Below are 19,801 nucleotides of genomic sequence, written 5' to 3' on the forward strand. Positions count from 1 at the left end.
GTAACCACTCCTCACCTCGAACCGCGGCAGAAATGTGATTTGTGTTGAGGCTCCTCCCAAGTCCAGGGTCCCAACAGTGTGCTGGTTCTGGCCAGACAGCTGCCCTGCAAACAACATCATGCTCAGAACACCCCAAAGTGGCAAAATGCTAAAATGTGGATACTGCATGGATGTTCAGGCAACCAGAATGTTAACACGTTAGCACAGCAATACAGGAAGGCTGAGCTGGCTTTCAAAGACAAAAACCATCACAGAGAAAAAGCTGGCAAAAAGAAGGCATTAAGAAAAATTCATAGGATTTTTTTTCCCCTTGATTCCAATTTCACCTCCAAAGAGACAAAAGCAGATAGATTTTTTGGTATGCAGCAAAGGCTGAAAAGCAAGAGACAAAATATCTCCTGTAGAGGACTGCTGCGGAGTACATAAATTCTGTAACTACCATACAGCTGGTGAAGAGCAGTAGGGGAAAAAGGGTACAATAAGAGCAGACGAGCTATTATCATTTGTCTTCACCCAGAACAGCTTTTCTTTTTTTTTTTTTTTTGCTTGCTCATGTGTATACTGCAGCACTGCAGTATTTTTTTTTTTCTCTTCACTAGATTGCACTCTCAGAACTTCTAGAGCCAACAGGGTTAAAGCACCATGGTGTTCCCTGTTACACCATGTTTGTTGCATAGTTCACACTGGAATGAAGAACATTGTAAAACCCTGTTTCACACCTTCTGGCAGACTGCAGTGCCAACCCCCTACATACGTTACAGCTTGCCAGTGCCTCCCAGTCCTGAATAATTCCTGGCACCTTCTGGATCAAGATGCCTTCTTCTTGCCACAGCTGTGGCTCAGCCTCTGAGACACAGTTTGCCCAAGACAATCCACTGCTTTTGCATTGTGCCGCAGTGTGAAGGAAAAGGAGGGTATAGCAACCAAGGCAGAGGAACTTAGGGCGATCACCATTGCAGAAGAGACTCAAGTTCATATTTAAAGAGAAGTTATACAGAATTAGCTACCTGTCAAAAAGTTCACAGTGATCCAGGCTAAAATTCCTGCAAAGAGTGAAAAGGAAAAAAAAAATCACTACTGAATACTCTCCTGACCTCCTGCTCACTCTTAACACGACTCCACATTATTTATTTAGCAATGATTTCCAGATAATGTAATGTAACCACTCCAAGATTTCTTTCATTCAAACTTACAAAACAGTGATGTGATTCATTATTGATGTATTAAAAGCTCATAAGGTGGGATAAGTAGAACGTTCCTAGTATCTGTGCAACTGCAGCATGCACAAAAATCACTTCTAATATCCAAACAATACACAGAGAAGCAATGAGCTGACACAATGTACAAGTTTCCTTGGGCACTTTTTTGTCAGCATTTCAATTCCTAATCTGAAAGTTGCATGGACACTGCTCTGTGTTTATATGTTGTGGTTTGTGTGATTACACTAAAAACAGTAGCAACCAGTAGAACACAAACAACTCCTCTTGGACTCCAGCAGCTTTCTTGATGATGGGGTGATTATCACCCAAACACTGGCAAACGTGACAGCACAAGAGGTGGGATTTTTAAATAAACCTCGGCAAGCTATACTGTGCTCTATTATGCCTCATTGGTCCTGCTCCCTGTTAATGCCCCACTTCTCCCTGATACACACTTCATCTGCTAATCCTAGTGGCATACTGTGCATTACACCATGCTTCATCCGATACTTGCAGACTTCTATGTTCCTCCTCTTTTTCTCTTGGCCCATATGGACAGATTTTGCTCTTTAATCTTTCTCCATGTGTTGGTTGTTTAAGCTTCACGATAATTCTTTCTACTTTCTCTGAACACCTTCCAACTGGCAATATATCTGCCATAACGAAGTGTTCAGAACTGAATGTAACATCACAGATGGCTCTTATCAGACATCCATACAGAATTACTACCTGACTGTTCTCCAAGGTACTAAAACTGGATATGTAGCCAAAATGCAACATTGGCCTGTTCTGCACTGCAAATTCATTTACTAATTATCACTCACTCCAAGCCTAAAACTTTTCTTGTATTTTAGATTATTTCCTTTGTTACTTTATTAGCTGCATTTTTACAATCTGATTTATTTTTATTATTATAATTCTATCACCTATTTAGATTTTTATTTTTTTAATACTTGGCAATTGTCCTTCATTCTTCTCTAATAGTCACAATGCTTCCAACCTTACCTCAAAATTGATGAGATAATTGTAACAGATTATTTTTAATGCTGACATTGCAAAATTTACTAGGCGCTTTCCATAAGCTTCCTAGCTTGCTGATATCCATCATGTAATCTTTCAGAAGTGGACCACAGTGACCACAAACAGGCTTCCACTGGTTAGCCTGCATACTTATTCTGAAGATGAGGTTCTGAACTGGAACCTTAGAAGGTTTTGGAGGAACCTTCACCTAGCTAACTCATAAACCTCTGTGTGTGGGGCTAGAAACCTTTTCTTCTTTCCCCCAGTTTAGGTGACCATTTATCTCTCCCTCTCACATTCATATGATCTTTCTCTTGCTTGCTCTTGCTCTCTCCCCCATTCCTCTTTGCTTTCACTTTTTCCTCCTTCTGAAACGTACCTTCATAAGAACCATCCATGATGCTAACACTGTTCTCTGGAACAAGAAATGGTGATTCCTCAAAGACTTCTTTCACCTGAAGAAAGAAATAATGATTCAGTGCCTTGGTCTGAAGAGTCTTGTTCTGCTCTGACAGTGACAGAAAGTTTTCTTTTTCGCAGCAGTAGAAAATAAGACAGGAACGTGTGGTAGACAAAATTCTTCCTCTTCCAAGGGCCAGTAAAGAAAGAAACAAGTATCCTAGGTCTGTCTCCCCATGCCTCCTATCCACATCAAAGCAAAAGGATTTCAGAACTATATAAGAAAGCATGAAACTCACAGACTTTACAGACTGTCACAGGATTAGTCACTTTTCATAGCTGAAATTTGCTGATGGTAAACAGACTGGAGGACTGAGGCATGAAAGATGAAACAGGGAGAGCAATACTATTGCACCAAGAGACCTTAGTATTACCTCTAAAAGTAGAGCCTGAGCCTTCTCCTCTGACAGTAAACGCAGTCCAGCTGTGGCTTTTAACACTACCGGGGTCTTCTTCCAGAGATGAGGAGGCACAGCATCTATGGCCATGTCCAGCAATCTTTTGACAGTTTCAGCACCCTAGAAGGAAGAAGAAGTTGTTTTACTTACAGTTTCCTCCTACAGGCCATCAGAAAATGACCCTCCCAATTCCCCCTCAAAACTAGTAAAACCAGTATTCAGTAGTAGAAAATATCTCACCCACAACCAAAAGAAGCATGAAAACTGTGCTAGGCATCTCAAACAAGGAGAGGAATATCTGCATTTTAAGGTCATATATATTCAGAGATGGAATTGAATTTGTTTGCGGAAAGTATTTCTTGAGAGGATGGAGGGAGGCAAGGGAACTAAGTACCCGACAAACCTAGACATCTTGCAGTATGATGAAACTAAATGGTGCAATTGCTGACTGAAGCTGCAAAAGTCAGGGGGAATGTCTGTACATTTCAGTAAATGCAATATAAGAATTCCAAGTGAGCCCACAGAAAGTAGTTTAATTATAATGACAGCTGTAAAGAGGTTACCACATGAGGCACAGGCATCACTACTGGCCTCCTAATTAGTTACACTGCTCTAATAATTACAGTTTGGCATTAGCAATAAACACCATCCTGTGAAATTTCTAGAAATGTCTTTTGGGGAAGATATTTCTCCTCTCCTACCCAATAAACAAGACAATTTAGTGAAATCATGGGAGATCTCATCAAAATTTAAAAAAAAAATAAAAATCTCAAAGCCATTCACTCTTTCCTAACATTTTGCACTCAAATTCCTGCAGCACTGAATGCAGCTAAGAAAACTGAGAAACCTGCAGCTCTCCCTAAGCTAAGCCCCAGCTCTGAGACTGCTAAAGCACACAAGGGACAGGATCTAATCTATCACTTCCCTGACACCTCCTTTAGCTTGTGAAAGAGCTTGCTGTCAGCACAGGGGATCTGGAAAATGGCAACTTAGTTCAGGACTGGCCCTGTGTATCACAACAGGATTCTTTTAGCTCTTTTTGCCTTGCCGGTCATTTCTGACTCCTGATCCAATGGAGTGGCCTGGAACAAGTGTATTGAATTCACAACCATTCACATTTGAAAATAAAGAGGGCTGCACCTAACTAAAATTTCTTATTACAATTCTAAATTAATATACTAATTAAGACATCTGATTGTGGAAGATGGAACTGTCCAGCTGCGTTTCGAAAAGTTCCACACATGAGCAAGATAATAAAAGTCCTAAGGCAGTAGAACAGTTACTGCCCATAGCAAAATCATTATTCAGCTAAAATGGTGATCAAATACCTGAACTGATCATGAATGAATTGAGTCCTACATATCACTGTGCAATGGCTTCCAAGATAACAGCTAAGAATCAAAACAAACAAATTAGTGAAAGTCTGGTGACAGGGGCAGAGAATACACTTTGAAAAATATGAAGGCCTGACTTAACCAGCTAATTGCATTTTGACTCTTACCCTTCTCCCTAACTGATTAACAAAAAATAACTTCTGTAAATACAACTATATACACAAAAAGTTAAACATTTTCAGCAGTCAGAAAATAATCCTATTTGCTAGTCAGTGCAACAAGACTAAAAATGAAAAACCCAACAGTACTAACCTCTCAAAGAAATCATAACAAGATATGCCCATTTTGAAAAGTGACTAGCACTGAAAACTTCAACCAAAAGTAAAAACTGAGAAAATTATTAGTATATGAGACAGGAATATATGTTTACTTGTATTTGGGGTAGCTATAGGGGAAATAAATACTGAAAATGGATGCTGCTAGAACCAAAAATAACTATCTCTTTGAAATTCTCAAAGGCATACAGTCTAGTTAGATCTAGCATTTAAGCAATTAAGCAAGCCATCATTCCACTGATGAAATATGTAAAGTAACAGCTCCCATTTCACTGTTTAAGAATTAATTCACAGAAGTAGAGCAATAGATTTAGAGAGACAGCAGAGAGACCTTTACACTTTTTCTTGACTCCCAGCAATTACAATTAGCAGTATTTGAACTGCTTGATAGAGTCCAGCTGACGTTAGTAGAAGCAAGATCAGCTCACAGGGATTGAGGGAGAGCCTTACCTTTTCAGGCTGATCAGCATAGGCAGAAAGGCCTGGCTTCACAGACTCAAAGATCTCTCCTTCCAGCTCTGGAAGGTTTTCTGCACAAATGAAACATTACACAAAGCAGTCAACAACTCAAATCTTTTTCTTTAGCTTGGTTGTCTTCAACATTGGTAAAGTGACTATCCTTGATTTCCCTTTGCAAATACTATTTCCTTCCCAAAACAAACACTGCTCCTTCATTTCACAAACATATCTAACAGAACGCTACCCTTACATCTTCCACATTCACGAACAATTTATTATGAACACATTGTTATAATTAGAAGTTATAATTCTATGTTAACACATTGTTCTAATTAGAATGTTGCCCAGAGAAATTGTGAATGCCCCATCCCTGGAAGTGTTTAAGGCCAGGCTGGATGGGGCTTTGAGTAACCCGGTCTAGTGGAAGGTGTCCTGCCTGTGGCAGGGGGGTTGGAACTAGATGGTCTTCTAAGGTCCCTTCTAAACCATTCTATAATTCTCTGGTAAGTATGTTCGTTTTGCATTTGCGAACCAGAAATTATAGCAATGTAGTATGACTATTGCCTAATCCTAATGAAATTTCTTTCCCGTTCCGTCTCCAAGCTAATTGCGAAATATTAATTCTTATTAAGGCACATACAGTCAGCTCCTGACTGTCCTGAAGTGATTAATCCAGCTCACAAACACAGGGACAGCTGAACAGAGCTGATTGGCCTCAGGCATTTGGCTGCAAAGCCAAACAAACGTGACCATTGCTCCCAGAGCAGCTTGGGTCTAAAAGCTATCCCCGAGTATTGTGTACGACAAGTCAGGGTGAGTCCCTGAGAGCTGGACATTGTACCAGCCCTTCCCAGCTAACACTGAACTCATGTGAAGCCACACAGGTACTACGTGTGGCCCTGAAGGGCTCGTTGGCAGTCTCACCACTAGCCTTTAACCACTGCAAATTCGCTGACTCACTGTCCCCAAGCTAATTCACCCTCTTGAGGGCTGCTACACGTGCAGCCAGCTCGAGTACCTCTGCACCCTTGGTGGTTATAGCTCTTTAATTTAATGATTTTAATTTGCTATAAAATATGACGTATACAAATATGTAAAATTTAAGTACTCCTTGATATAATTCAAGGTGCAGACTGACAGAGGGTCTTACCTGGGCTCTTCTGCACAAAGGTGTAAATATGAATCCGTGTTCCAGTGCTTCCTGCGTCAAACATTATGCCATAAAAAGTGTTGGCCTTTGCATTTATAGGGCACACATTAGGTGGAAAGAGATCCTGGAACCACATCACTCTGTTTGAATGGGAAAGAACAAAGGAAAAAGAAGAAAACACCAGTGCTAGAAGGATGGAGAGTCTGGAAGATGCCATCCTGCCAGATCCACTTGAGGCAGTCAAGCATGGATCAGCAATCATAGAGCTGGAGTAGTTCCTGTAAAGAAAAAAAAAAAAAGGAACAAAAATTACCAAGAGCCCTCTCCTAACAAAGTCTGTAGAAAAAGTTCTGTCTGTACACATATGTTTTGCCCTTTGGAAAGAAAAATGCTTTTCAGCACTTCATCCAACAGATGTTACTTACTGTATTTTGGTGCTACAATTGCATGCAAGTGATTTGTTCTTTCAGAGAAAAGGTTTCTCCACTTCCCAAATGCAGAAGAGTCAAAGTAATCCTCCCACCTCGTATTTCTAGTTCTCACTTTACTTATACAATTTTTTAACTTGGCTTGAAGGTCCTTAATATTTACAGCCCCCAGAAACTCCCAAAAGCCCAAACGTTATCTGAACAGAAGTATCATGAAAGAAAAGCTCAGGGCAGAACCCCTTTGCCCTAATATTTACACGCATGAGACGCCGTGGCAGAACACAAGTGTTATTCAGACAAACAAAGAGAATTTCATCTCAGGCTATGAACAGCTGCTGGGAGAGATCAGCGCATGGAGCGAGAGCATATCCTTCCAGCAGCATCCTGGTGCCCAGGAAAAGCCTGTGCTGCACAAGAGGGACTGATCTGTGATGAGCGCCTCGGCTCTGCATCTCAGTATTTTTCACACTTCTCATTTCTGCCTTCATTTTGTTTATTCATTGTTTTCTTCTGACACAGTTTTCATTCTCAGAATTAGAAAACAACAACCTAACTCACTCTGATGCCTGGACCAGTTGCCCTGAACACTCAGGTTACTTAGATAGCTTCTAACATCAGCTTCTAGTAAGGTGCATGACACAGTACTGGATATCCAGATACAACAACTATTCCTCCTTTCTGTTAACATGCAACTCTTTGCATATACTTTTACTACGAAATGCTAACAAAGGAAAGACATGGGCACAAAAACGATAGGGCTCATCATTCACCCAGTTAAACAGGGGGGTTTGCATATTAGCTGCAGAAATGAGCATATGGCCAGATGCCCCACCTTGTGCCATATCACCTGCACTGACATCCACCCAGGGCGTTCAGCACACAGAGGGTGCAAACAGCCCATCAGACACGGGCTTACCCCTCCACTTGCCCACAGTGCTGAATATTCTACCTCGTAAGCCTGTTCATCTGCTTCTAGTCCTAACATTCAATTATCTTTTAGTGATCTGTTCGGCCCCACTATGTTCATTCTCTCAACATCTTTCTTTCCAACCTCTATCGTGTAATTATCCATTCCTAATCCTAACCTCTCTCCTTTCCTTTCTATGTGAATTTTATGTAACCTCTGTTTCCATACACCTTTCACCCATGCCCAGAGAACTTCACTTACCCTTCCCTCCCAAGTGAGCCCTTATACAACTTCCATTATTTCAACCCTTCGCCTTTGTCCCTAATTACAGCAAAATGAGATTAACTTTTACCCATTCTCACTAAACACGCCACACTGGGTCATTCTGTGAGTGCCTTTCTAACTCAGTCAAGCGTTCAGCTATCTCTGGAGCAAAGAAAACGCCCAGCCCGTTGCAGAAGGGTAACCTTGCTTATCTTCTGTGACCTTTGGTTGAGTCCTCCCTTTCCTAGCAGAGGCATAGAGGCATGTGCAGGAGCACTGACTCTCGATCCACTCTGCCTTACACACACATTGTGAGAAGTGATTTTGTCATTCCACAAACGTGCAGCAGCCCTGGCCATCAACTGCAACTGGTCATAGTTTCTAAAGCATTTGCATTTTATGCAGTAATAACTAAGAAGCTAGTTCCAACCTGTAAAAACTTTAACTGCTGTCCTGAACAGAGTTCATGGAAAGTGCTGAGCTGTCTGGCAGCTTCATAGCTAGGGATTTGACTACGACGCAGCTGGAATTACCCACATTTGCTACATCACGGTAAGGAGGTCTGCTGAAAATCCAAGAAGCTGCATCACTTAACAGAACATGAAGCTGCGTGAATGAGTACTACCTTAGCTGGTCAGAAGAGTTGTTGTTATGCAATGTAAGTATTTTGTTTACTGAACAATCACAAATAAAACCTGAGCACCTGCCTTAAGAACAAACTCCAGAGTCTTGTTACAGACAGCACATGTGACACTTACATAAGCCTCACAATCTCGGTTGATCCGAAAATATCCAACCAACTGCCATCATTAACACAAGCTTTTCTTGCCAGATATCCTAACAGATAAGTCTTAGTCTCCCTAAACTCTAAATTCACTAAAATTAACTTCTGTATCCCTTCTCAGCCATCCACCACCATTTCACACTTCCCATTCTCTACTTCTCCCCTGAATTCATCTTTCTTTCCACCTTTATCCACCCAAGTACAAAAACAGCAAACAACAATAACAAAAACAAACAAACAAACAAAACAAACCTTAAGGTCCCCTCTCTCATTAAGAATGAAAAAAGTACATTGGGCCTCTTTGATGAGAGTTTCAGGCCACTTACTAAAGAGCATTAGCAAACCAGTGCCCACAAGAAGCACAGGTGTAGAAAAGGAGAGTAAGAAGTCAGGGACGGCAGAGGGAACTGGGCAGAGCACAACAGAAATGGCAATGGAAAATGTGAAAAGAGAAGGTCAGAAGAAAGAACAGAGGAAAAAATTTAGGGTGGAGGTAGAGAAGAGGTAGAGATTAGTTACTGAGAAAGAAGAGTACTATTTCCAAGAAAGTTTCTCTCAAAAAAATATAAAATCCTAGCCGCTATCAGAATACAACAGGAAGGATGAAATGAGGAACAGAGAGGAGAATACAGGCTAACAGTGATATGAGGGCAAGTTCATTAATACCAGCAAACAGCTCAGTGGGTAAAACAGATGGATTACCACCAACAGGCTCTGATTGCCGCCCATATCGAGGAGCAGTAATAATCCCTGTCAGCAGTAAATACGTTAGGCGCGCACCTGGAGCTGGACGAAGGCAGCAACAGCTACTCCTGTTCAGAGAGATCCTATTGAGAACCGCTTCGGAGCGCCGAGGCTGCGGACGCTGCGCCTGCCCCTCTTCTCTTCGCCTTGGCTTTCAGCTAGGAGGGGCGGACTGCGTTATCAGGCAGATCGGGAGGGCACGGAGGCACATAAAACTGCAGGCAAATTGCTTTACACGAACTTGAGCTTATCGTTACTCAACACCGGCAGCGAAACACGCTCCGGTAGGTGCACGGGGCGCGTTTCAAGAAGTTGAAAGTTAACCGAGCGCGGCGGGGTGGTAAAACATTTACACAGCCAGCGGGGGGACAGCGCTGACGGGAGTCCGGCGGCGCCAGGTAGACGCGTTAGGGGTTACACGGTTAATAACGCTCATCGCCAGCACACACAGGTGTGTGCCTGTCAGCGACTTCAGAGACTACACGGCGAAGTTAAAGCGCTGCCCGTGTAAAGACGTGGGGCTTTAAAGATCCCCAAATGCTCGGGTGCTACACAGCGACAAGACTGCCAGCACGAACAGGAGGCAAGACGCCTAAACCCAAGCTCCTTAACCAAGAGAAGCGACAGCGGTGCCGTAACACTAACAAACCACCTCAGGACCGCACGCCGCGACCCGGTGCGGCCACCACACCCCACCCCGGTAACGATGCCGGCTCCCCCCCTCCCTGCAGCACCCCGCAGCGGGGACGAGTCCCCTGAGGGCAGGGCAGGGCAGGGCAGTACCGGGGGCACGGGCTCCCCCCGCCAGCCAGCGGCAGCCGCCCGCCGTTACCTGCCCGCCCCGGGCCGTTGGGAGCGGGCGCGGTTGCCGTGGCAACGCGGCACTGTCACTCTCCCCCCCCCCCCCCCCCCCGCCCTGCCGGGGGCTCACCGCTCGCCCGGGGCGCCGGCGGCGCCACATCCCGCCGGCGGCGGCGCGCGCGTCACGCCGTCGCGCGAGTAGGGCGTCACGGGCCGGTCGCCGCGGCAACGAGGCCGCGGGGGTAGGAGTCAAGATGGCGGCCGGGCGGCCGGCGCCGAGCCCAAGCGGCTCGTCCTGCCCCCGAGCCTCGGCTGTGGCGGCCGGGGAGCGGGAAGAGGAGGAGGCGGCCGCCGCTGAGGCGTTGCCGTGGGAGGTTTGGCTGGCGGCCGCCGAGGCGTCCCGCCTGCTGGCCGGGAGCAACGCGGAGCTGCTGTGGCGGCAGCGGCGCCTGGAGAAGGAGGCGATGGCCGCGCAGGGCGGCCTGGCCAGGCAGGGCCAGGAGGAGGCGCAGGAGGTGCGGGAGGGCGAGCCCCTCGGCGGGGCCCTGCCCGCTCAGGCCCCGGGCACCGGGCGCGTAAAGCTGTGAGGAGAGGCTGAAGCGCTCCCGCGGCTTGAGGAAGAGGCAGCTGAGGGGCTCCTGCCGTCTTCAGCCTCCTGGAGGAGGGCTTAGAGGAAATAAAACCCAAAAAGGTTTAAAAAAAAGGGCTTAGAGGACATAAACCCCAAATCTGCTCAGAGTGCAGTGAAAAAATAAGCGCTACACTGGTGACCTCTATCGCAGGCTGTTGCACTTGAATCCCGTGTCTGCTTTTCTAAAGCCAAGTACCAAGCAAAAAAGAGCAAACCCTTTCTTCAGTTATAATAAGAAACTGAAAATAAATATTTATTTTAAATGCCCTGTTAAATTTTATTTAAATGCCCTGTGTATTGAATAAGAAGACACAAATCTCTGATCCCCAAGACGTTGGTGGGATTCAGTGACAGGAAACGATATTCTTGCTCACAGTCCATGGTTTTCTTTCTTCCTGCATCCATCATGGAAGCCCTTACTCAATCCCTTTTCCAGTTTCCTGATATTTTCTGTCTATCTTTTTTCCCCTTTTCTGAACTGCTTCTCTTAATACTGTACCACTATCCAAAATGATATGGAAGAAAATCCTTTGTCCGGATAGTTTTAATTCTTTATTAGACTTGCAGATCTCTTCATATCTACTACAGGTATTTTTACAGTTTAGGCTTGCATTATCTCCCATGCTTAACACAAATCACGAGTGGTTGTTTCACTCCCCAGTTTTAAAGGTGGTTTAATTGGTCTGAACGCTGCAAGTGAGGGACCTTCTTTACTTTCTGGCGTCTTCTCATAATTTAAGTTTGAAGAGAAGAATACAACTAGGTTACTGTTCTCTCTCCCCCACCCTCCCCCCAGTTATTGTTTCTTAATTTCTGTTTTCACAGATCGAGAAACTGAAGAAGGAGCTGGTTGATTTGAAACAGCAAGCACAAGAAGAGAACAAGAAACTGGTGAATGAGCTTTTTATCCTCAGAACAGTGGGATCCTCTGGGCAGGCTGAACAGTAGTTTTGATTTAGCGTGAGGAACAAGATAGGACAGCAAACTGTTGCAGGTTTTGGTACAAGAATTGTGCATGAAAAAAGAACTTGAAAAAACAGTGCTGATGTGGGAGTTATCCCATGACTCTCTAGTATTATTTCAGATAATAGTAGGAATATTTTATAGCATCTGAAATAGTAATAGGAACCAGCTGGGTAATGGTGAGGCCAGAGGGACAGCACAAATATTTCATTTTTACTAAGCTAAGCTAACCAATAACTAATTTGAATTCTTTTATAGTTATCCTTCATTCATTGCTATTGAACCAAAAAATCTTAAAAAGAACAAAGAAAATTATTATTTGTTAATCTGTCTTAAATAAGTAACAGACCTGTGCTCATATCCACTTCAAGCCAGTATAATAACCCATGAAGAAGACTCCACAAGGAACTGTCTCCCATCCTTAGATTATAAAGAGCAAAATAGGATATAAACAATGTTATAGATGTTGCTTTAAAGTAACCATTCATTTCTAGTTTTTTTATTTCATTGGAGAGTAGCTTTTATTGAGTTTGCAGCATTTCTTCTAATGCTGAATTCCTTGTTGTTTTTAAAACACTGCAGCTCAGTGTAATTTCAGACGTTCAGTCCTGTGTGCTCTGTGTTTTATATGACAATATTTAGTGATTAACTTCCCTCATTTTGCTTACTTCTTATTATTTCCAATTTGCAGGCAGACGATTATGCCCAACAAATAAAAGAACTGGAAGAGAAATTTCATAAAAAAGTTGGAGAAATTGGCCAAATTCAATCAGAACTGAAATTAATAAAGGAATTTCGCAGGGAGAGAGCGGCTATGGAGAAAGAACTGGAAGATGTAAGTTTGTCATAAACGCAGGTTTGCAATACTTAATTAAAAAGCAGCCTTTCTGTCTGCATGGCAACCCAGAGTTTGGGAGTGGAGGAGAAAAGACATGGCTGACCTACTGTTTTTTTTTCCTTTAAGCACAGTTTACATAGCCTGAGCAAAAGCACAAGGTTTATAAAATGCAAGTTCTGTAGCCAGAACTCACTTCTGTAATGGGCCAATGCTGTAGGTTTGTTTTTACATTTTTATTTATTTTAAACAAAATTTACATAGAATCATACAAACATGGATGGACTAGAGCATTTGGTACACACTTTGGATCTATAATATGCTTTTTAAATAGTGGTATTAACTGTAAAATGTTTCAGCTTTGATAAAAAGCATCTCAGCTGGGTGATGGCATGAAAAAGGTGCCTCAAGCAACGTAAGTGTCTCAGTGATTCAGCTTGCCTGAGTTTTTTTTCAACTACAAGAAGTGTCTTGGAAACAAAACAAATGCTTGCTCAACAGCATTTAGATTATTAATATATATCTGCTTTTAAGCTAAGACACTAACTACAGTTAGTCATGCATTTTTCAAAGGATGCTTGAGGTGTTGGATTTTGAATGAGCTTGATGACTGAATGAGTAGACAAGGTAAAGTAGATTTCTAAAACCAAGCATTAAACAGAGTGATGAAGCATGTGTGAATGACTGTCAGTGATGTGAAAATACAGGCAAAGGTGAGCTTTGAAGAGGAAGCAAAACAGTAATAAAAGTCAGATTAAGTGAATTTTAGAGATTGTGTGAAGATTTGATGAAGACTGAGTAGTGCCAGGAAAGACTACCAAGTACCTCCTTGAAGAATTGCATACACTTAGTTATAAGGCTTAAATTAATTTCCATTATTACAGAGATTTAATTTTTTATCACAGTTAAAAAAGAGTATGAAGATCTCAGACAGGAGACATCAGGAAGCGCTTGTGAGACTGGAGAAGAGGTTCCTTGAAGAGAAGGTAAAGGCTGACAGGCAATTAAACTTTTATTAGAACAAAATGATTTCTCCCACTGACTACTCTGGCTTCTATAATTCTGACAGTTCTTTACTCAGCATTTTACAGATTCCTACATCAACAAAAGTATGACGACTGGGTTGGAGGCTAGGTGCTTTTTAAGGAAGGACATGGGATGTCAGGATCCCAGAGAGGCCTTATTCTCCAATTCTGTCAGGAATGTCAGTGCCCTTGGGAGTTCATTCAAATTATTATTATTTCTTTTTTCTTAGCAAGAAGTTGCATGAGCTGAAAACTGGAGATGATTTTAGAATTTATATTGTATTAGGTTTTAACTTCAGTACCACAGTTCTCGTGCAAAATTTAAACAGGCTTTTCTTCCTTTCAGAAAAGACTGGAAGAAGATGCTGAGAAGAAGCTGGTAATGATGACAGAGACTGCCCAGCGTGAGGCTGTTTTGTAAGAAACACTTGCTTTTCATGTTTTCTGTTTTACTAACCCATTTTAGTGGTGTGTTTTAAAGAACTAGTTGCCCATCTTACTGTGTGGCCTTTGAAAGGCAAAATCAGTTATGACCTAAGCTGTTTGCTCTATTTTAAATGTCAAGATGATGGCAGCACTTAAACTATAAAACTCTTGCTGGGTCTAGGGGAGGTCTGGAGGTAATAATCACAATCACACTACTTTTTTCTCATTCTCCCTGTCCAAATGTAGGACTAGTAATAAACCTAAGAAAACTTTGTACAGACCCATGAGAATTTTACAGCTTAACTCTGAAATTAGGACACTGAAATGTTGATTTTCATGTAAAAAACACGAAAGGTTGTGATTAAAGCTCTTGGATTTTATTTCCCTTTTTCCAGGCAGCTGAACAGCACTGGGAGACAGGTGTTTAAGGAGAACATTCGTCTTCATGGTGCTTTCTCTTACAATCTGAAAGAGAATATGGAATTGCAGAAAACGAAACAGAAGTTAGAGGAGGACAAAACTCTTCTGTTACTGGAGAAGGTTTCTGCTCTGGTTTTAATTCTGTTTCATTTCCCCCCAGGAAGGGGTCCCTGAAGTTCTGGAAATAGATGTAAGTGTACTGAGACTAATTTCTCCCTAGTCAGATCCCTCTGCAGCTATTGAGTTTCAGAGTTGTCTGAAGAAAGCTCTTATTCTCTCTTAATTACGGAGGAGAAATAAGGAAGGATTTCCTACGATAGCCCACTGAGAATAGGTCTCTATGTAGTGTACACTACATGCCAAGCCTTCTTTATCTGGCTTCTCCTGTAAACAAAAACCTGACCCCAGAGAAGTATTCTCTCTCTGGTGTGATGGTGCCAGCATGTTTTACTACATCGTCAGTGCTGGGGAAAAAGGAAACCTCCAGATTTGGTGTGAGTGAAACAAAAGCCCAAAAAATTTCATCTTACCCTTTTAGGAAACCAGCGAGGGTTTGATTCGAAAAAAGATCCTACAGATCAACCATCAGAAAGCACAGATTAGAGATCTGCAGTGTAAAGTGGAAAAACTGGAGATGGCCTTATCTCACATGACCACAGAATTTGAGACAGAGACTAAAAAAACACAGCATCAAGCACAGATAGAAAACCAGGCAAGCATGGTGGAGATCAAGAAACTGCAGCAATTACTAGAAATGAAGGACCAGGAGATGAATCGAGTGAAGAAACTAGCCCGGAATATCTTAAATGAGAGGACCGAGGTGGAAAGGTTCTTCCTAGATGCTCTGGAACATGTGAAGCAGGAGATCATAGCCAGTAGAAAGCACTATTATGAAAAGGCACGGGCTGCCTATTACAGAAAAATGATGGAGGCATGTGCAGGGACCGAAGAATTTCCCAAAGTCAAAACATTCAAAGGCAACATAAACAGCACAAACAGTGTGTATAGAGACCTAGAGGAAGCAGAGAAATACTACTGGTATTTTAACATAAAAAAACAATCTCTATCTTTCTAGCACACCTTAAAAAAAAGAAACGTGTGATGATATTGTCTAGATTTGGAATGTTTGTGGAGACTGCTGTAGTGAGAATAACTGTATGAGGTCAATTAGTAATGACTTTGTGGGCACCTAATCTCACTTTTTGATCATTATTTCTGTGGATGAAATTCAAGATAAGCTCAAAAGAGTACTTTTCATATTCTGCCATGTGCTGTGGAATTACATGTGGAATTTCCAGTATAGATGCATTTCTGTAGCTTCTTTTTTTCTATAATTATTGTAGCATCTCTGTTTTTTGGGGGTTGTGTAGGCATTGTTCTTCTGGCATTGCTCTTTTGCTTTTCATTCACTCCGATGACCTGAAAACATTGGAGCCTAAAAATTACAATTAACATCTTAGGAGCCCTTTACTGTGCTGCTGATCATTTTAACAGAAGCAACCAGTAGATGGCAAATAGTCTTTATTCAAGGCTGTCCGTATGCCAGAAGCCTCTGCTTTGCATTGTGATTTCAAAGGATGTTTTCCTCAAGCTTCACACTTAATCTAAAAATTAAGCTGTTACATGAAATATACAGTGACATATCACAGCCACGATCATATACAGTATAGTACCAATTGACAGGATTACATTTTAAAATTAATAAACCAAAATCTGATTTATAAGTGTAAATCTCTCGGAATTTGCATTAGGGTGCACCTTAGTTTAAACTGTGGCTACACATGCCACAGTGGCCAGTTTTACAGGTATCTAACCTGCCAGCAATCTGCACCTACAAACTGCAGCAGTATCTATAGATTTTAAGACATAGAGCTTGAAGTCCAGCATAGCTGCAGTTTGCATCCATCTTTGGTGAGAGATCAGAATTATACTACTCCCAAATAAAAAGCTTAGTATTCATCAGCCATTGGTTAACTCGGTGACATGTAATCAATTGGAATGCCCCATTCAGGTTGCCTTATCTCAAAAATGACAAAAAAGAAACACCGAGAAATCAAAAATCAGATGTGAAAATATTTACAGGACACATCCCCGTGTAGGGAAAAGAAAGGGGGGGGGGACACGACTGGAAGTGAGAATATATATTTAGCTTCTTATGTTTGAACAGTGAAAGAAGCAAGGGAAGGGAAATGTGCTTGAAATGAATATGTTTATGCCTAGTTTAGAGAGCCATATGTTTAGAAGTTGGAAAGACAGTACTGATTTATTTTCTGAATTTACATGCTATGAATAGCTGAAGAAGAGCAATGCAGAGATGATAGAGTTTAAAGCCCTTTTTACACATAGAGAGTCCATGAGAAATATGCCTCTTCTCCTAATGCATTGATCTTTTCTGTGTTTTTCAGGGATAAAGTACAGTTTGAAAAAGTGGATATCAGTGAGTTGACATGGGAACAAAAAGAACGTGTTCTGAGATTACTTTTTGCCAAAATGAATGGCGCAAATCCATGGTAATACTCCGTTTCTTCAGTAGGGGAGTTCAGAGCTTTCCCTGTTACTAAAGCTTGGCTGATAAACTCCAGAGTAAGGGATTCCAGGAGGCTCTGCATCTAGCGTAAGAGTCTAGCTGTGTGGCTTGGTGTGAAATACTGTAGCCTTACGAAAAAGGTGATTTATACAAATTTTGGACAGGCACCAGACTATACTGCTAGATCTTTGTGTGTAGTATCAAAAGAAAAGCAAGTGGAAATAAACTTTTGATAGTACTGAGGAAGACAGAATTATTTTTGCTCAGTGCAGTGGGATTAATTTTGTTCAGTCATTAATGAAATCCTATCCATTTTTATCAGACAAGTAGATAATGCATGTTGTGACAATACCACTCCCCGCATATATTTCCTTTTAATAAGAAAACCATAAAGCAGTCCGCCCAGTATTACAAAATACAAATATCCACAACCACATTATTGAAAGGGTACTTACCATATGGCTGGTTGCAGTCAGCATAAGAAACCTGGGAGCATGATTTAAAAGATGTCTAAAATATGGTTTACACTGGAAATTCAGAAGTCAAACTGCATTAAATACATTATAAACTGTTAACAGAATTTTTGATGGAATGCATAAGAGTGCCCCCAGAAAAATAAAAAATGTTACAAATTTTTATATAGTTCGAGAGCTAAACAGGGTGGAATATCATCTTCTCTATGTTATCTTTTAAAATCTTTTAAATTAAATTTAAATTTTATTACATTAATAGAGTTTAACAAATTTGGTTAAAGTTTTTACAGCAGGAATAAGAAATGTATAATTAAATGATTAATCCATTAGCTTTTATGGTCCCAGTTTAACTCCTTTTATCAGTATTTGCCAACATACAAAAACACACGTAAAGCTGTATGGTAGGTATGCTTGAGGACTGGGATACAAATACTTCATTTTGATTTATGATTAAAACCATTAATTGTTTTGTTGTTAATTTCAAAGATTTCTATTATAAAATATATTTTGTGCGTGCATTCTAAGTGAGATACTATTCTAATAATATTCTAGGATAAGAGGTTAGAAGTTTTCTTCCACATGTTGTTATTACCTGTTATTTGGAAACATAACATGATATTTATTTACCAATAATTTGTCTACATGTGCTGACAGCCTTTCTTCCTCTAAAAAAAATTTACACACAGTTCTGATGTATCTATTAAAAGAATAAATCAGGCCACTGGGAATCAGGAAGGAAATGGACTATCAACTAATATTTTGGTCGGTCTTTGATATCTTCACACTGATAGAAAGGATTATTTAGACCTCTGCTTAATATCAAGCAATAGTCACCCCTGTATTTGTAAAGATAGAGGTGAACTAAACGACAGAAACAGCGCACAGCAGCACTGACCTCTGCCTATGCAATTTCTGCTTGAGTGCTCCTCATTTACTTTTAGTTGTAATGATTTTTCCATAAAATACAGAACTCAGTAGCAAACTGAACTCGTGTTCAATTCATAGTGCTGATTTCAGAGAGTGTACTGCAATAGCTCAAGTGTCCTGGCATTTCTTGCTTGCTGTTTGTTGTAGGAAACCAGGAGTTTGGTGTGGATTAGAAACCTGGCTGAGCATACATCACCCTTAGATGAGCATAACTTTGTTCATTTCTTCCTTACAGGAAACACAGCAGAGTTCTGGCTACTTCAGCTCCAGCTCCTGCTGATGCTAAAGAAGAAAGTAAAGTTGGGTAAGATGCTAAATTATACTATACTATTTAACAACTCATCAGTGGAAAGCTGTACCAGCAGGGAGATGAAGCAGGTACATCATCAGTGAGCATCTGCAGCTTGATCTAAAAAGGCCTTTCATTAACTAAAAGGCAGATACAAGTTGTATTTCTAGTACATTTAAAATAATCTGATTTAAAAATGTTGGAAATGCAGATAATCAGAAAAGATATTTGCACGCAAGTGAAAGGCTCCTACAAATTTCTAGAACACAGGTGTGGGGAAAACGCAGGGATACTCCTGCGATTCTTCAGACAGCAGGTAAGCTTCGTGATAAAGACTGATGTTGTTATAGAAGATGGATTTTAGAATTTCTAAAGGAAAGAGAGAGTGTGTTTTAGTAAGGCAACAGAAAAGTCAGAATAGCAACGCTGATTAGGAAGAAGAATGAAGGTGATTTGAAAGTGAATGACTGTAGACAGTATTAGAGGCTATTATTTAATATTCATTTCCCTGGTGTATGAAAGGATGGCAATGTGTTAATGGTGATTTACCTTGAACATTTTACCTTTGCAGCACAGAAAATATTTCTTCCAACCTAATATTTGTTACGCAGCAAGCTGAATTATCAGAGTCGTCATCTTCTGCAGTAATCCTTCCACATATTCAGATGTTAACAGAGTAAGGCAGCTGTACACTTTACGTGAACAAGAACAACATCCACAGCAATTACTGACTCATCTGCACTTTTCATTGTGGAAGTCATCTTGTGAGCAAAGCTGCAATTCTAAATCTTCCATCTGTTAATGCTGTTGCTTTGACCACAGATTTAAAATTCATCTGAAATACAACAATTTTCCTCCTCCTTAAAATAAAGATCTTATTCTTTCAAAAGCCAGGAGCTAGGATGACCCTATACATAGCACTAAAGTGGTCAGAACTCTGTGTAGGTGTTGCTGTAATTTGACTGAGATACTTTTTCAGTTAGCAATAAAGTTATGTATATGA

General features: G+C 41.2%; 2 protein-coding genes across 5 annotated transcripts in view; one reads left to right on the forward strand and one right to left on the reverse strand.

Annotated features, from left to right (window-relative positions):
* ENTPD5 (ectonucleoside triphosphate diphosphohydrolase 5 (inactive)) overlaps positions 1 to 10,562 on the reverse strand; it is a 24,023-nt gene extending 13,461 nt beyond the window's left edge. The window contains exons 1-8 of one of the 4 annotated variants that reach the window (XM_035540155.2): positions 10,413 to 10,482; positions 9,518 to 9,639; positions 6,355 to 6,632; positions 5,196 to 5,275; positions 3,053 to 3,196; positions 2,599 to 2,674; positions 1,008 to 1,043; positions 16 to 104 (exon numbers count right to left, since the gene is read on the reverse strand). In XM_035540155.2, the coding sequence (XP_035396048.1) occupies positions 16 to 104; positions 1,008 to 1,043; positions 2,599 to 2,674; positions 3,053 to 3,196; positions 5,196 to 5,275; positions 6,355 to 6,616 (687 nt within the window). In that variant the 5' untranslated portion in view covers positions 6,617 to 6,632; positions 9,518 to 9,639; positions 10,413 to 10,482. Of the gene's footprint in view, positions 1 to 15; positions 105 to 1,007; positions 1,044 to 2,598; positions 2,675 to 3,052; positions 3,197 to 5,195; positions 5,276 to 6,354; positions 6,633 to 9,517; positions 9,697 to 10,412 lie in introns of those variants that run through there. The other 3 variants (XR_004777669.2, XM_050711361.1, XM_035540154.2) reach the window with 3 other exon arrangements.
* On the forward strand, positions 10,513 to 19,666 carry BBOF1 (basal body orientation factor 1). The gene is made up of 10 exons (XM_035539253.2): positions 10,513 to 10,797; positions 11,739 to 11,804; positions 12,568 to 12,711; positions 13,617 to 13,697; positions 14,083 to 14,153; positions 14,558 to 14,702; positions 15,121 to 15,620; positions 16,988 to 17,092; positions 18,745 to 18,813; positions 19,370 to 19,666. Exons 1-10 carry the CDS (start codon positions 10,537 to 10,539, stop codon positions 19,476 to 19,478), a joined length of 1,551 nt encoding a protein of 516 aa, XP_035395146.1. The 5' UTR covers positions 10,513 to 10,536; the 3' UTR covers positions 19,479 to 19,666.
* Positions 19,667 to 19,801: the final 135 nt, after the last annotated feature.

This window comes from Cygnus atratus, chromosome 5 (genome assembly GCF_013377495.2).
Source record: "Cygnus atratus isolate AKBS03 ecotype Queensland, Australia chromosome 5, CAtr_DNAZoo_HiC_assembly, whole genome shotgun sequence".
Classification (NCBI taxonomy): domain Eukaryota; kingdom Metazoa; phylum Chordata; class Aves; order Anseriformes; family Anatidae; genus Cygnus; species Cygnus atratus.

Coding starts and splice junctions, on each gene's coding strand:
- BBOF1 (XM_035539253.2), top strand. CDS start 10,537: ATGGCGGCCGGGCGGCCGGCGCCGAGCCCAAGCGGCTCGTCCTGCCCC. Junction 13,698..14,082: donor AGAGGTTCCTTGAAGAGAAG/GTAAAGGCTGAC, acceptor TCTTCCTTTCAG/AAAAGACTGGAAGAAGATGC. Junction 15,621..16,987: donor GAAGCAGAGAAATACTACTG/GTATTTTAACAT, acceptor TGTGTTTTTCAG/GGATAAAGTACAGTTTGAAA.